General features: G+C 43.1%; 2 protein-coding genes across 2 annotated transcripts; both read left to right on the plus strand.

Moving 5' to 3' along the window:
• Positions 1 to 5,546: 5,546 nt before the first annotated feature.
• Positions 5,547 to 9,274, plus strand: LOC123743448 (heat shock 70 kDa protein). The gene is made up of 2 exons (XM_045720590.1): positions 5,547 to 5,989; positions 7,033 to 9,274. The coding sequence occupies exon 2, from the start codon at positions 7,056 to 7,058 to the stop codon at positions 8,988 to 8,990; it is 1,935 nt and encodes a 644-aa protein (XP_045576546.1). The 5' UTR covers positions 5,547 to 5,989; positions 7,033 to 7,055; the 3' UTR covers positions 8,991 to 9,274.
• A 4,343-nt stretch (positions 9,275 to 13,617) lies between these two features.
• LOC106607284 (heat shock 70 kDa protein-like) lies at positions 13,618 to 14,036 on the plus strand. The gene has a single exon (XM_014204094.3). It carries the CDS (start codon positions 13,674 to 13,676, stop codon positions 14,019 to 14,021), a length of 348 nt encoding a protein of 115 aa, XP_014059569.2. The 5' UTR covers positions 13,618 to 13,673; the 3' UTR covers positions 14,022 to 14,036.
• Positions 14,037 to 16,116: the final 2,080 nt, after the last annotated feature.

Genomic DNA, 16,116 nt, shown 5'->3' on the forward strand with positions numbered 1-16,116 from the left:
TTTCTTGGTCAGTTGGCTGTTTTCTTGAATTCCTTCTCATCATAACACATTCAGTATTCACATTTTTATAATAGTTTTTTACACAATACCATGAAATATTGTAAACAAAACTTTCATAGAAGACTAAACCACCAGAGATAGGAGAACAAGTGAAGACACCCTAATGGCCACAATGTTTAGCTTATCTACTCTTTATGCTGCGATAACATATGATACAATCACTATGATCCTTCTTGGAAAAAGAGGCACAAATTCAATTCTGGCACATAGAAAAAAAACAATTACAGGTCACATTTTTCCTTTGTGCTAATTGGTGTCAAGCTCAGAGAACCAACTACTGTATAATTATTTGATTTTGAAGTATTTAAACTGGACCTGACAGCATTTGAACTACTTTGCAGATATGAAACAAACGGACAATCATAATATCAGTAAAACATATCAAATTCCCAGTTTATGCTTCAAAACCAACTTTATAAGAGGTTTTAAAAATAGGTTCTATTTGACTCAAAATTCCATGTTGTACAGTAAGGCATTGTTGGCAGAATAGATTGATGCAGTTCAATGCATGAATAATATAATTCACCAATACATTTCTTGGTAGTCCAAATAATATTTTGATCAGGTTGTAAATTATGGCTGGCCTAGTACATTGTTTGCTGCCGCCACCCATTCGCGATGCAGTGTTTCAGTTTCAATGACTTGATATTTTGAACAAAAAACGGACGACTGTAAATAAGGCTGGGAATGTCAATACAATGCAACTATAAGGTGTTATATTATGCATATCTGCAAGCGTAGCAGCAAAGGCTGGACAAATTCTTTATCTATTTTGTTTAAAAACGTTAAGATGCTATAAACAGCATATGTACATAAGTGGACATTATAAAGGGCTATATTTTTTCTAATAAAACAATGGCCAGTTTAGTCACAGTTACACGTTGTTGTGTAAAAGAAATAGCCTATGTCTGGCGAATTCATTGGGTACATTGACTTCAATAATTCAAAACCTAGGAGCCTCGTGGTTCTCACCCCATTCCATAGACTTACACAATGCCCGAGGATCCCATCAGGTCCCTCAGGCGCGACGTCCCCTGAAGGCCCATTTTGCTAACCGCCGCCTGCTAGCTATCTATAGCATATTGGACTGTTAGCTGATCCACCGGACAGTTTCTTGGACCACGATGCCAATTTTGCCAATTGGACTTGGACCCCTCTGATACTTGGAACCCTACAAATTCCACGACTGGTCTATCGACGTTACTGCACGAGGAGGCAAAAACAGACTTTTCCCCCATCGCGACGTCCCTCTAAGGCCTATATGCTAGCTTGCTAGCCCCATCCTGCTAACTGCTAGCTTGCTAGCACCGGCCTGCTAACTGTCTGAATCGCCGTGTCCCCAGCCAGCCCAACCACTCACTGGACCCATACGATCACTTGGCTACGCATGCCTCTCCCTAATATCAATATCAATATGCCTTGTCCATTACTGTCCTGGTTAGTGAGTACTGTCTTATTTCACTGTAGAGCCTATAGCCCTGCTCAAAATGCCTTAACCTTAACCAACCATGTTGTTCCACCTCCCACATGTGCGATGACATCACCTGGTTTAAAAGTCTCTAGAGACTATATCTCTCTCTTCATTTCTCAATGCCTAGGATGTCTTAGCCGTGTCTGAATCCTAGCTAAGGAAAACCACCAAAAACGCTGAAATTTCCATCCCTAACTATAACATTTTCCGCCAAGATAGAACTGCCAAAGGGGGCGGTGTTGCAATCTACTGCAGAGATAGCCTGCAGAGTTCTATCTTATTATCAAGGTCTGTACTAAAACAATTCAAGCTTCTACTTCTAAAAATGTACCTTTCCGGAAACAAGTCTCTCACTGTTGCCGCTTGCTATAGACCACCCTCTGCCCCCAGCTGTGCCCTTGACACCATATGTGAATTGATTGCCCCCCATCTATCTTCTGAACTCGTGCTGCTAGGTGACCTAAACGGGGACATCCTTAACACCCTGGCCATCCTACAATCTAAGTTTGATGCCCTCAATCTCACTCAAATTATCAATGAACCTACCAGGTACAACCCCAAATCCGTAAACACGGGCACCCTCATAGATATCATTCTAACTAACTCGCCCTCCAAATACACCTCTGCTGTTCTCAACCAAGAACTCAACGATCACTGCCTCATTGCCTGCATCCTTAATGGGTCTGCGGTCAAACGACCACCCCTCATCACTGTCAAACGCTCCCTAAAACACTTCTGCGAACAGGCCTTTCTAATTGACCTGGCCGGGGTATCCTGGAATGACATTGACCTCATCCCGTCTGTAGAGGATGCCTGGTTATTCTTAAATAAGCACGCTCCATTCAAAAAAATGTAGAACTAGGAATAGATATAGCACTTGGTTCCCTCCAGACCTGTCTGCCCTTACCTCTCTTATCCTACCTCATTTGCACATGCTGTATATAGATTTTTCTACTGTATTATTGATTGTATGTTTTTTTATTCCATGTGTAACTCTGTGTTGTTGTATGTGTCGAACTGCTTTTCTTTATCTTGGCAGGTCGCAGATGCAAATGAGAACTTGTTCTCAACTAGCCTACCTGGTTAAATAAAGGTGAATTAAAAAATAAATAATAATAATAATAATAATTTGGACTACACTTGGAGGACATCCTCCAACCTATCAGAGCTCTTGCAGTAAGAACTAACACGTTTTCCATCCAAAGGATCTGATAATTAATTTAGTACTGAAAGCATAAGCTACAGCTAGCTAGCACTGCAGTGCATAAAGTGTAGTGAGTAGTTGACTCAAAGAGAGAAAGGCAATAGTTGAAGCAGCATAGAGAGAGAGAGAGAGCTAGCTATTTTTAATTTTATTTTTAATTCATCTTAGTCTACCTTTCACTTAGCTATTGCAGCTAATTTAGCCTACCCAAAGAACCTGACTCAAACAGAGAGGAATGCTATTTATGTTAGCTAGCTGGCTAAGGCTATCCAACACTGCAACTCCTCCAAGTCAATGTAAGCTTTTGGTTTTATAAATGTATTGACACCGGGGCCCGCGGGTTTACCTGCTAAACTACTTGCTGTACAGTGTAATGCGTGATTGTACACTTGGGATTGGATTGTGGGTTTACTAATGTGTTGGTTCCATTTTGTTTTGTTTTACTATAACCATAATATGGTGACGATCTAGGTTGTGTAGCGGTTAGTGGTTATGGTGTGAAGGTTTGGCATGGAGAGGTTTTTGTGCCTAGTCACAGATAGCTTTTGTGTTGTGTACTGAAGTCCACAAGTGAAGGGAAAAGGTGAGAGGAGGAAAGCTTGTAGATGTGAGAAGGAATTTTACAACAAGTAAAGTCATAATGCTCTATGTGGCTGCTATGAAATTGAACTGTGTGTGTGGGTGATCAGGGGTGTATTCATTCTGACGATTATGTTGCAAAATGTGTCTTAAACGAAACGAAATGGGGCGGGACCTACCTGAATTTGTCCAATAGAAACTTTCGAAACGTTTTGCAACTGTTTGGACTAAAGATTACACCCCAGATCAGCTAGATGCAGGCAAGAGTATGCAAGGCGGTATTGAGTGTGCCTGTCACCTTGATCACTCCAATTTGTCTCTCGACCTGTACACCTACGGTATAAACTTTCATTTCTAGGCTATAGGTTGTAGCAATCTCTTGATTGGTATAGGACAAATTTGAGTATCATGTAGTAGCCTAAACCTATTGATGTTACTTTGAGCTGGGTGAATGGGAATATGAATGACAGTCATCCAATATGCTGTAATCGAACTACGGCCATGATAATAAAATAAAATCAAAATCAAATCAAATGTATTTATATAGCCCTTCGTACATCAGCTGATATCTCAAAGTGCTGTACAGAAACCCAGCCTAAAACCCCAAACAGCAAGCAATGCATGTGAAAGAAGCACGGTGGCTAGGAAAAACTCCCTAGGAAAAACTCCCTAGAAAGGCCAAAAACCTAGGAAGAAACCCAGAGAGGAACCAGGCTATGAGGGGTGGCCAGTCCTCTTCTGGCTGTGCCGGGTGGATATTATAACAGAACATGGTCAAGATGGTAAAATGTTCATAAATGACCAGCATGGTCAAATAACAATAATCATAGTAGTTGTCGACGGTGCAACAAGCACGTCCGGTGAACAGGTCAGAGTTCCATAGCCGCAGGCAGAACAGTTGAAACTGGAGCAGCAGCACGGCCAGGTGGACTGGGGACAGCAAGGAGTCATCATGCCAGGTAGTCCTGAGGCATGGTCCTAGGGCTCAGGTCCTCCGAGAGAAAGAAAGAAAGAGTGAAAGAGAGAATTAGAGAGAGCAATTTTAAATTCACACAGGACACCGGATAAGACAAGAGAAATACTCCAGATGTAACAGACTGACCCTAGCCCCCCGACACATAAACTACTGCAGCATAAATACTGGAGGCTGAGACAGGAGGGATCAGAAGACACTGTGGCCCCATCCGATGATACCCCCGGACAGGGCCAAACAGGCAGGATATAACCCCACCAACTTTGCCAAAGCACAGCCCCCACACCACTAGAGGGATGTCTCCAACCACCAACTTACCGTCCAAAGACAAGGCCGAGTATAGCCCACAAAGATCTCCGCCACAGCACAACCCAAGGGGGGGGGGGGGGGCGCCTCCATAATCTTGAACGGCACCAACCGGCCCTGCTGCGTATATAGTGTGAAGTGTGTCCTCATTTAGTAGTTGCATTGTACTGCGGTGCTGTGCGGTATGGTAAGGCAACTTAAAGTGCGTGAAATCATAGTATTTTACTGTCAGCCTTTGTTGCCATTAATGCTCATTTGGACCACCAGAGGGAATCTTGGAGCACATCTACTCTCATAAGTATCCAGGGCTGAATAGGGCTGAATAAATAAGGTATTTCTGTTTTTATTTTGAATAAATATGCAACAATTTAAAAAAAAACTGTTTTTGCTTTGTCATTATGAGGTATTGTGTGTTGATTGATGATGAAAAATAATAATTTCATACATTTTTCGAATAAGGCTGTAAAGTAATAAAATGTGGAAAAAGTCAAGGGGTCTGAATACTTTCCGAATGCAATGTATATTAGCAAATACTTTAGCTACCATTTGTGTTTTTTGTAATTAAAATTCACAGGAGAATGTCACAAGCAGTTCACATTTGCTTAGCATGAACAAGATATCCCCATGATGGTAAGCAAATGTGAACTGATAGACCATCAGTAATGAAAAGGCTAGACTAGAATGGTATAGAACAGAATAGCATTGACTAGAATACAATAGAGAAGGATTAGCCGGCGTGTTCATCATTTGTCTTTCATTTAACAATTAATACTGGATAGCTTAAATATTCTGGCTTTAATAGAAAAAAATGATCTTCCCAGGAGGCACATTAACTTGTGGTGAGTTGCACATACCACCTGTGCAGTAGGCACTCAATTCTCTTACAATACATGTCTATTATTCATTAGTGAGAAAATGTTTATAGACTGACATCTCGTGAACTGTTGAGGAACTGCAGTGTAGCCTATAGACTGAAATGTCGACTGAATAAGGTTGAACCGGATGCTGTTTCATTTGTGTGTAAATTTGAATCATTAACGGTTTTTGATCGTTTTAATCAATACAAATAATGGTTTCACTATTAGTGTGCTGTGTGTGTGCGTTCTGGACAGTTCTCCGCGCCTCCCGAACGCTCTGGAAGAACGAGAACTTTCATTTGCTGTGCTTCCAATGCATACGCCTCGCAGCCTGCGTCATTGCACAGGATTGCTGCGCTCTCATGAGCAATGTAGTCGGAAAGTTCGAGAAATGGCTAGAAATCATGAGTGATATTTTTTAGGCAATGGGGATGGTATATATTCTGGTGAAGTACATTCAGATTCAAACATCGACTCAACGAGAAAGAAAGCAAGAAAAGAGAAGAGACACTTTCAACAGACCTCTACATTCATAAACTGTAAGTAAAGGGAAATTAATTCAGTACCCTATTTTCATAATGGCTGTGAGTTATGAACTTGATAGAATAAAAAATGATGCTATGTTGGTTGTGTGGACATAGCCGATTTAGCTGTAACATTATGCCAGAATATTTGGTTATCTAATGAAGAAATAATATTCTAAAGATAGAATATTATAATAACATGTATTATGTTATTTAATTGGACAGACTAGGCCTACATTCCTTTTTTTGTAGCATATTATTATTTTATTATAAATACTTATTTCTTCATTTTAAGAAAATCTGCTCTAATTCTGTGAAGATAACACAATATTATTCAGGAGTGTTCATAGAAAAAAATGTAGGCCTGTTGTGAAAAGAGTTTCTATGTAATAGATTAACAGAAATGATTGTGTCTGCCATTGTCTTTGTTAAACCCCACTGAATATGTGCCTGGGCAGTATTAGTGTATAACACTAATATATATATATATATATATAAAACACTAATATAACACAAACATTGACAACAGTGTTGTTTTCAGACCTGGGTTCAAATGCTTATTATTGTTTTTCAAGGACATTAAAATACCAGTACATTTTGAAATATAAGTAGTTGAATATTGGAATGTGTTTGGAAATACATTTGGAAAGTATTACCATGTATTTGAAAATACTGAAATACACAGACAAGTGTATTTTAAAATTAAAATATGTAAATATTCCATTCATTTCAACCCAGGATTGTTTGTTTCTAGTTGCATTTGAGATGTATTTGGAGACAAGTATTTGAAAATAGTTTCACATAGTATTTTTTTATTTTTATTATTAGAAAATACTTTCAAATACTTTAAATAGAAGTGGCTACATTATTTGAAAATATTCAAATCCATAGAAAATCAGAATTACAAATACTTAAATACGCATGTATTTGAACCCAGGTCAGGTTGTTATTCAAGTATATTTAGGTTGAAATCTCTGTTGGTGGAGATTGACATTACTTGCAGCTAGGTTTTCGTAGAATAATATCAATTTCTAAAATATTATTTCATTAATTTGTAGGCAACTAACTCCAAACCATCAAGATGTCATCAGCTAAAGGCCCGTCTATCGGCATTGACCTGGGCACCACCTACTCCTGTGTGGGGGTGTTCCAGCATGGCAAAGTGGAGATCATCGCCAACGACCAGGGCAACAGGACCACACCCAGCTATGTGGCCTTCACAGACACCGAGAGACTCATCGGAGACGCAGCAAAGAACCAGGTGGCCATGAACCCCAACAACACCGTTTTTGACGCCAAACGCCTGATTGGCCGAAAGTTCAACGATCAGGTCGTGCAAGCCGACATGAAGCACTGGCCCTTCAAGGTGGTCAGCGACGGAGGAAAGCCTAAAGTTCAGGTAGATTACAAAGGTGAGAACAAATCCTTCAACCCAGAGGAGATCTCCTCCATGGTCCTGGTGAAGATGAGGGAGATCGCTGAGGCTTACCTGGGCCAGAAGGTGTCCAATGCAGTCATCACAGTCCCTGCCTACTTCAACGATTCACAGAGACAGGCCACTAAGGACGCTGGAGTGATCGCTGGGCTGAATGTGCTGAGAATCATCAACGAGCCCACTGCGGCAGCCATCGCCTACGGCATGGACAAAGGCATGTCCAGAGAACGCAACGTCCTGATTTTTGACCTGGGTGGGGGCACCTTTGACGTGTCCATCCTGACCATCGAGGATGGGATCTTTGAGGTGAAGGCCACGGCTGGAGACACTCACCTGGGCGGGGAGGACTTTGACAACCGCCTGGTTAGTCACTTTGTGGAGGAGTTCAAGAGGAAACACAAGAAGGACATCAGCCAGAACAAGCGGGCTCTGAGGAGGCTGAGGACAGCCTGCGAGAGGGCCAAGAGAACACTGTCCTCCAGCTCCCAGGCCAGCATTGAGATTGACTCCCTCTTTGAGGGCATCGACTTCTACACCTCCATCACCAGGGCTCGTTTTGAGGAGATGTGTTCCGACCTCTTCAGGGGAACCCTGGAGCCTGTGGAGAAAGCCCTCGGGGATGCCAAGATGGACAAGGCCCAAATCCACGATGTCGTCCTGGTCGGAGGCTCCACCCGGATCCCCAAGGTCCAGAAGCTCCTGCAGGACTTTTTCAACGGCCGAGAGCTAAACAAGAGCATCAACCCAGACGAGGCGGTGGCCTACGGCGCTGCCATCCAGGCGGCCATCTTGTCTGGCGACAAGTCTGAGAACGTCCAGGACCTGCTGCTGCTGGATGTGGCTCCCCTGTCCCTGGGCATCGAAACCGCCGGAGGGGTCATGACCGCCCTGATCAAACGCAACACCACCATCCCATCCAAACAGACCCAGACCTTCACCACTTACTCCGACAACCAGCCCGGGGTCATGATCCAGGTCTATGAGGGAGAGAGAGCCATGACCAAGGACAACAACCTCCTGGGGAAGTTTGAGCTCTCTGGGATCCCCCCTGCCCCACGAGGAGTCCCTCAGATCGAGGTGACCTTTGACATCGACGCCAACGGCATTCTGAACGTATCAGCGGTGGACAAGAGTACGGGCAAAGAGAACAAGATCACCATCACCAACGACAAGGGCCGGCTCAGCAAAGAGGATATTGAGAGGATGGTGCAGGACGCTGACAAATACAAAGCTGAGGATGAAGCACAGAGGGAGAAGATAGCAGCCAAGAACTCCCTGGAGTCGTACGCCTTCAATATGAAGAGCAGCGTGGAGGACGACAACATGAAAGGCAAGATCAGCGAGGAGGACAAAAAGAAAGTGGTGGACAGGTGCGACCAGACCATTTCCTGGTTGGAGAACAACCAGCTGGGTGACAAAGAGGAGTATGAGCATCAGCTAAAGGAGCTGGAGAAAGTATGCCAGCCTATAATTACCAAGCTGTACCAGCAGGGAGGGATGCCCACAGGTTGCTGTGGAGATCAGGCACGGACCAGCTCTGGTGCCAGCTCCCAAGGCCCAACCATTGAAGAGGTTGACTGAAGTGAGGGACTTGTATAAAGGACTTTTCAAAATGCATTAGTATCACTGCATACAATTTGCTATTCAGGAAAAACGTTGTACTTATACTTATTTCTACTGGTTAAAATGTTAATGCATTTTTATGGCTCAGTGCTATTTAGGAAGTGCTCTATATATTTATTGGTTGTACTGTAAAGATGACACTAGATAAACATACTGAAAGATAAAAGAAAACACACTGTAAATCTGTTGTTTCATACCATATTGCATTGCTGGACATTGCAAATAAAATGTATTTAAATATGTTTCTAGGTCAGTTGGCTGTTTTCTTGAATTCCTTCTCATCATAACACATTCAGTATTCACATTTTTATAATATTTTTTTACACAATACCATGAAATATTGTAAACAAAACTTTCTTTGATGACTAAACCACCAGAGATAGGAGAACAAGTGAAGACACCCTAATGGCCACAATGTTTAGCTTATCAACTCTTTATTCAGCGATAACATATGATACAATCACTCTGGTCTTCAAATCAAATTTATTTGTCACATACACATGGTTAGCAGGTGTTAATGCAAGTGTAGCGAAATGCTTGTGCTTCTAGTTCCGACCATGCAGTAATATCTAACAATTAATCTACCAATTCCACAACAACTACCTTGTACACACAAGTGTAAAGGAATGAATATGAATATGTACATAAAAATATATAAATGAGTGATGGCCCAACGGCATAGGCAAGATGTAATAGATGGTATGGAGTACAGTATATACATATGAGATGAGTATTGTAGGGTATGAAAACATATAAAGCAGCATTGTTTAAGGTGGCTAGTGATACATTACATCAGGATGACAAGATGCAGTAGAAGGTGTAGAGTACAGTGTATACATATGAGATGAGTAATGTAGGTTATGAAAACATATAAAGTGGCATTGTTTAAAGTGGCTAGTGATACATCTAATTACATCAAGATGGCAAGATGCAGTAGATGGTATGGCGTACAGTATATGCATATGAGATGAATAATGTAGGTTATGTAAACATTATCTAATATAAATAATATAAAGTGGCAAGTGATAAATTGATTTCATCAATTGTCCCATTATTAAAGTGGCTTGAGTTGAGTCAGTATGTTGGCAGCAGCCCCTCAATGTTAGTGATGGCTGTTTAACAGTCTGATGGCCTTGAGATAGAAGCTGTTTTTCAGTCTCTCGGTTCCAGGTTTGATGCACCTGTACTGACCTCGCCTTCTGGATGGTAGTGGGGTGAACAGGCAGTGGCTCGGGTGGTTGCTGTCCTTGATGATCTTTTTGGCCTTCCTGTGACATTGGGTGGTGTAGGTGTCCTGGAGGGCAGGTAGTTTGCACCCGGTGATGCGTTGTGCAGACCTCACTACCCTCTGGAGAGCCTTCCGGTTATGGGCGGAGCAGCTGCCGTACCAGGCGGTGATACAGCCCGACAGGATGCTCTCGATTGTGCATCTGTAAAAGTTTGTGTGACAAGTGTTTTTGGTGACAAGCCGAATTTCTTCAGCCTCCTGAGGTTGAAGAGGCGCTGCTGCGCCTTCTTCACCACGCTGTCTGTGTGGGTGGACCATATCAGTTTGTCTGTGATGTGTATGCCGAGGAACTTAAAACTCTCCACCCTCTCCACTACTGTCCCGTCAATGTAGATAGGGGGCTGCTTCCTCTGCTGTTTCCTGAAGTCCACGATCATCTCTTTTGTTTTCTTGACATTGAGTGTGAGGTTATTTTCCTGACACCACACTCCGAGGGGCCCTCACCTCCTCCCTGTAGGCCGTCTCGTCGTTGTTGGTAATCAAGCCTACCACTGTAGTGTCGTCTGCAAACTTGATGATTGAGTTGGATGCGTGCATGGCCACGCAGTCATGGGTGAACAGGGAGTACAGGAGGGGGCTGAGAACGCACCCTTGTGGGGACCCAGTGTTGAGGATCAGCGGGGTGGAGATGTTGTTACCTACCCTCACCACCTGGGGGCGGCCCGTCAGGAAGTCCAGGACCCAGTTGCACAGGGCGGGGTCGAGACCCAGGGTCTCGAGCTTAATGACGAGTTTGGAGGGTACTATGGTGTTAAATGCTGAGCTGTAATCGATGAACAGCATTCTTACATAGGTAATCCTCTTGTCCAGAGGGGTTAGGGCAGTGTGCAGTGTGATGGCGATTGCGTCGTCTGTGGACCTATTGGGTCGGTAAGCAAATTGGAGTGGGTCTAGGGTGTCAGGTAGGGTGGAGGTGATATGGTCCTTGACTAGTCTGTCAAAGCACTTCATGATGACGGAAGTAAGTGCTACAGGGCGGTAGTCATTTACCTCAGTTACCTTAGCTTTCTTGGGAACAGGAACAATGGTGGCCCTCTTGAAGCATGTGGGGACAGCAGACTGGGATAAGGATTGATTGAATATGACTGTAAACACACCAGCCAGCTGGTCTGCGCATGCTCTGAGGACGCGGCCGGGGATGCCGTCTGGGCCTGCAGCCTTGCGAGGGTTAACACGTTTAAATGTTTTACTGACTCGTTGGCTGCAGTGAAGGAGAGCCCGCAGAAAAAATGTAGGCCTGTTGGGAAAAGAGTTTCTCTGTAATAGATTAGCAGAAATGATTGTGTCTGCCATTGTCTTTGTTAAACCCCACTGAATATCTGCCTGGCCAGTATTAGTGTATTACACTAATATATACTGCTCAAAAAAATAAAGGGAACACTTAAACAACACATCCTAGATCTGAATGAAAGAAATAATCTTATTAAATACTTTTTTCTTTACATAGTTGAATGTGCTGACAACAAAATCACACAAAAATAATCAATGGAAATCCAATTTATCAACCCATGGAGGTCTGGATTTGGAGTCATACTCAAAATTAAAGTGGAAAACCACACTACAGGCTGATCCAACTTTGATGTAATGTCCTTAAAACAAGTCAAAATGAGGCTCAGTAGTGTGTGTGGCCTCCACGTGCCTGTATGACCTCCCTACAACGCCTGGGCATGCTCCTGATGAGGTGGCGGATGGTCTCCTGAGGGATCTCCTCCCAGACCTGGACTAAAGCATCCGCCAACTCCTGGACAGTCTATGGTGCAACGTGGCGTTGGTGGATGGAGCGAGACATGATGTCCCAGATGTGCTCAATTGGATTCAGGTCTGGGGATCAATGCCTTCCTCTTGCAGGAACTGCTGACACATGGAGGGCTGTGCGGCCCCCCAAAGAAATGCCACCCCACACCATGACTGACCCACCGCCAAACCGGTCATGCTGGAGGATGTTGCAGGCAGCAGAACGTTCTCCACGGCGTCTCCAGACTCTGTCACGTCTGTCACGTGCTCAGTGTGAACCTGCTTTCATCTGTGAAGAGCACAGGGCGCCAGTGGCGAATTTTCCAATCTTGGTGTTCTGTGGCAAATGCCAAACGTCCTGCACGGTGTTGGGCTGTAAGCACAACCCCCACCTGTGGATGTCGGGCCCTCATACCACCCTCATGGAATCTGTTTCTGACCGTTTGAGGAGACACATGCACATTTGTGGCCTGCTGGAGGTCATTTTGCAGGGCTCTGGCAGTGCTCCTCCTGCTCCTCCTTGCACAAAGGCGGAGGTAGCGGTCCTGCTGCTGGGTTGTTGCCCTCCTACGGCCTCCTCCACGTCTCCTGATGTACTGGCCTGTCTCCTGGTAGCGCCTCCATGCTCTGGACACTACACTGACAGACACAGCAAACCTTCTTGCCACAGCTCGCATTGATGTGCCATCCTGGATGAGCTGCACTACCTGAGCCACTTGTGTGGGTTGCAGACTCCGTCTCATGCTACCACTAGAGTGAAAGCACCGCCAGCATTCAAAAGTGACCAAAACAGCAGCCAGGAAGCATAGGAACTGAGAAGTGGTCTGTGGTCCCCACCTGCAGAACCACTCCTTTATTGGGGGTGTCTTGCTAATTGCCTATAATTTCCACCTGTTGTCTATTCCATTTGCACAACAGCATGTGAAATTTATTGTCAATCAGTGTTGCTTCCTAAGTGGACAGTTTGATTTCACAGAAGTGTGATTGACTTGGAGTTACATTGTGTTGTTTAAGTGTTCACTTTATTTTTTTGAGCAGTATATATATATAACACTAATATAACACAAACATTGACAACAGTGTTGTTTTCAGACCTGGGTTTAAATGCTTATTGTTGTTTTTCAAGGACTTTAAAATGCCAGTACATTTTGAAATATAAGTAGTTGAAAATTGGAATGTGTTTGGAAATACATTTGGAAAGTATTACCATGTATTTGAAAATACAAAAATTCACAGACAAGTGTATTTTAAAATTTAAATATTTAAATATTCCATGCATTTCAACCCAGGATTGTTTGTTCCTAGTTGCATTTGAAATCTATTTTGAGACAAGTATTTGAAAATAGTTTCAAATAGTATTTAAATAAAATTATTAGAAAATACTTTAAATAGATGTGGCTACATTATTTGAAAATAATCAAATACATAGAAAATAAAAATTACAAATACTTAAATATGTATGTATTTGAACCCAGGTCAGGTTGTTATTCAAGTATATTTAGGTTGACATCTCTGTTGGTGGAGATTGACATTACTTGCAGCTAGGTTTTCGTAGAATAATATCAATTTCTAAAATATTATTTCATTAATTTGTAGGCAACTAACTCCAAACCATCAAGATGTCATCAGCTAAAGGCCCGTCTATCGGCATTGACCTGGGCACCACCTACTCCTGTGTGGGGGTGTTCCAGCATGGCAAAGTGGAGATCATCGCCAACGACCAGGGCAACAGGACCACACCCAGCTATGTGGCCTTCACAGACACCGAGAGACTCATCGGAGACGCAGCAAAGAACCAGGTGGCCATGAACCCCAACAACACCGTTTTTGACGCCAAACGCCTGATTGGCCGAAAGTTCAACGATCAGGTCGTGCAAGCCGACATGAAGCACTGGCCCTTCAAGGTGGTCAGCGACGGAGGAAAGCCTAAAGTTCAGGTAGATTACAAAGGTGAGAACAAATCCTGATACAATCATAATAATACAATCACTATGATCCTTCTTGGAAAAAGAGGCACAAATTCAATTCTGGCACATAGAAAAAAAACAATTACAGGTCACATTTTTCCTTTGTGCTAATTGGTGTCAAGCTCAGAGAACCAACTACTGTATAATTATTTGATTTTGAAGTATTTAAACTGGAACTGACAGCATTTGAACTACTTTGCAGATATGAAACAAACGGACAATCATAATATCAGTAAAACATATCAAATTCCCAGTTTATGCTTCAAAACCAACTTTATAAGAGGTTTTAAAAATAGGTTCTATTTGACTCAAAATTCCATGTTGTACAGTAAGGCATTGTTGGCAGAATAGATGGATGCAGTTCAATGCATGATTAATATAATTCACCAATACATTTCTTGGTAGTCCAAATAATATTTTGATCAGGTTGTAAATTATGGCTGGCCTAGTACATTGTTTGCTGCCGCGACCCATTCGGGATGCAGTGTTTCAGTTTCAATGACTTGATATTTTGAACAAAAAACGGACGACTGTAAATAAGGCTGGGAATGTCAATACAATGCAACTATAAGGTGTTATATTATGCATATCTGCAAGCGTAGCAGCAAAGGCTGGACAAATTCTTTATCTATTTTGTTTAAAAACGTTAAGATGCTATATACAGCATATCTACATAAGTGGACATTATAAAGGGCTATATTTTTTCTAATAAAACAATGGCCAGTTTAGTCACAGTTACACGTTGTTGTGTATAAGAAATAGCCTATGTCTGGCGAATTCATTGGGTACATTGACTTCAATAATTCAAAACCTAGGAGCCTCGTGGTTCTCACCCCATTCCATAGACTTACACAATGCCCGAGGATCCCAACAGGTCCCTCAGGCGCGACGTCCCCTGACGGCCCATTTTGCTAACCGCCGCCTGCTAGCTATCTATAGCATATTGGACTGTTAGCTGATCCACCGGCCAGTTTCTTGGACCACGATGCCAATTTTGCCAATTGGACTTGGACCCCTCTGCTACTTGGAACCCTACAAATTCCACGACTGGTCTATCGATGTCACTGCACGAGGAGGCAAAAACAGACTTTTCCCCCATCGCGACGTCCCTCTAAGGCCTATATGCTAGCTTGCTAGCCCCAGCCTGCTAACTGCTAGCTTGCTAGCACCGGCCTGCTAACTGTCTGAATCGTCGTGTCCCCAGCCAGCCCAACCACTCACTGGACCCATACGATCACTTGGCTACGCATGCCTCTCCCTAATATCAATATCAATATGCCTTGTACATTACTGTCCTGGTTAGTGAGTACTGTCTTATTTCACTGTAGAGCCTATAGCCCTGCTCAAAATGCCTTAACCTTAACCAACCATGTTGTTCCACCTCCCACATGTGCGATGACATCACCTGGTTTAAAAGTCTCTAGAGACTATATCTCTCTCTTCATTACTCAATACCTAGGATGTCTTAGCCATGTCTGAATCCTGGCTAAGGAAAACCACCAAAAACGCTGAAATTTCCATCCCTAACTATAACGTTTTCCACCAAGATAGAACTGCCAAAGGGGGCGGTGTTGCAATCCACTGCAGAGATAGCCTGCAGAGTTCTATCTTATTATCAAGGTCTGTACTAAAACAATTCAAGCTTCTACTTCTAAAAATGTACCTTTCCAGAAACAAGTCTCTCACTGTTGAAGCTTGCTATAGACCACCCTCTGCCCCCAGCTGTGCCCTGGACACCATATGTGAATTGATTGCCCCCCATCTATCTTCTGAACTCGTGCTGCTAGGTGACCTAAACTGGGACATCCTTAACACCCCGGCCATCCTACAATCTAAGTTTGATGCCCTCAATCTCACACAAATTATCAATGAACCTACCAGGTACAACCCCAAATCCGTAAACACGGGCACCCTCATAGATATCATCCTAACTAACTCGCCCTCCAAATACACCTCTGCTGTTCTCAACCAAGATCTCAGCGATCACTGCCTCATTGCCTGCATCCTTAATGGGTCTGCGGTCAAACGACCACCCCTCATCACTGTCAAACGCTCCCTAAAACACTTCTGCGAACAGGCCTTTCTAATTGACCTG

The sequence above is a fragment of the Salmo salar genome, chromosome 06 (genome assembly GCF_965601325.2).
Source record: "Salmo salar chromosome 06, fSalSal1, whole genome shotgun sequence".
Classification (NCBI taxonomy): Eukaryota; Metazoa; Chordata; class Actinopteri; order Salmoniformes; family Salmonidae; genus Salmo; species Salmo salar.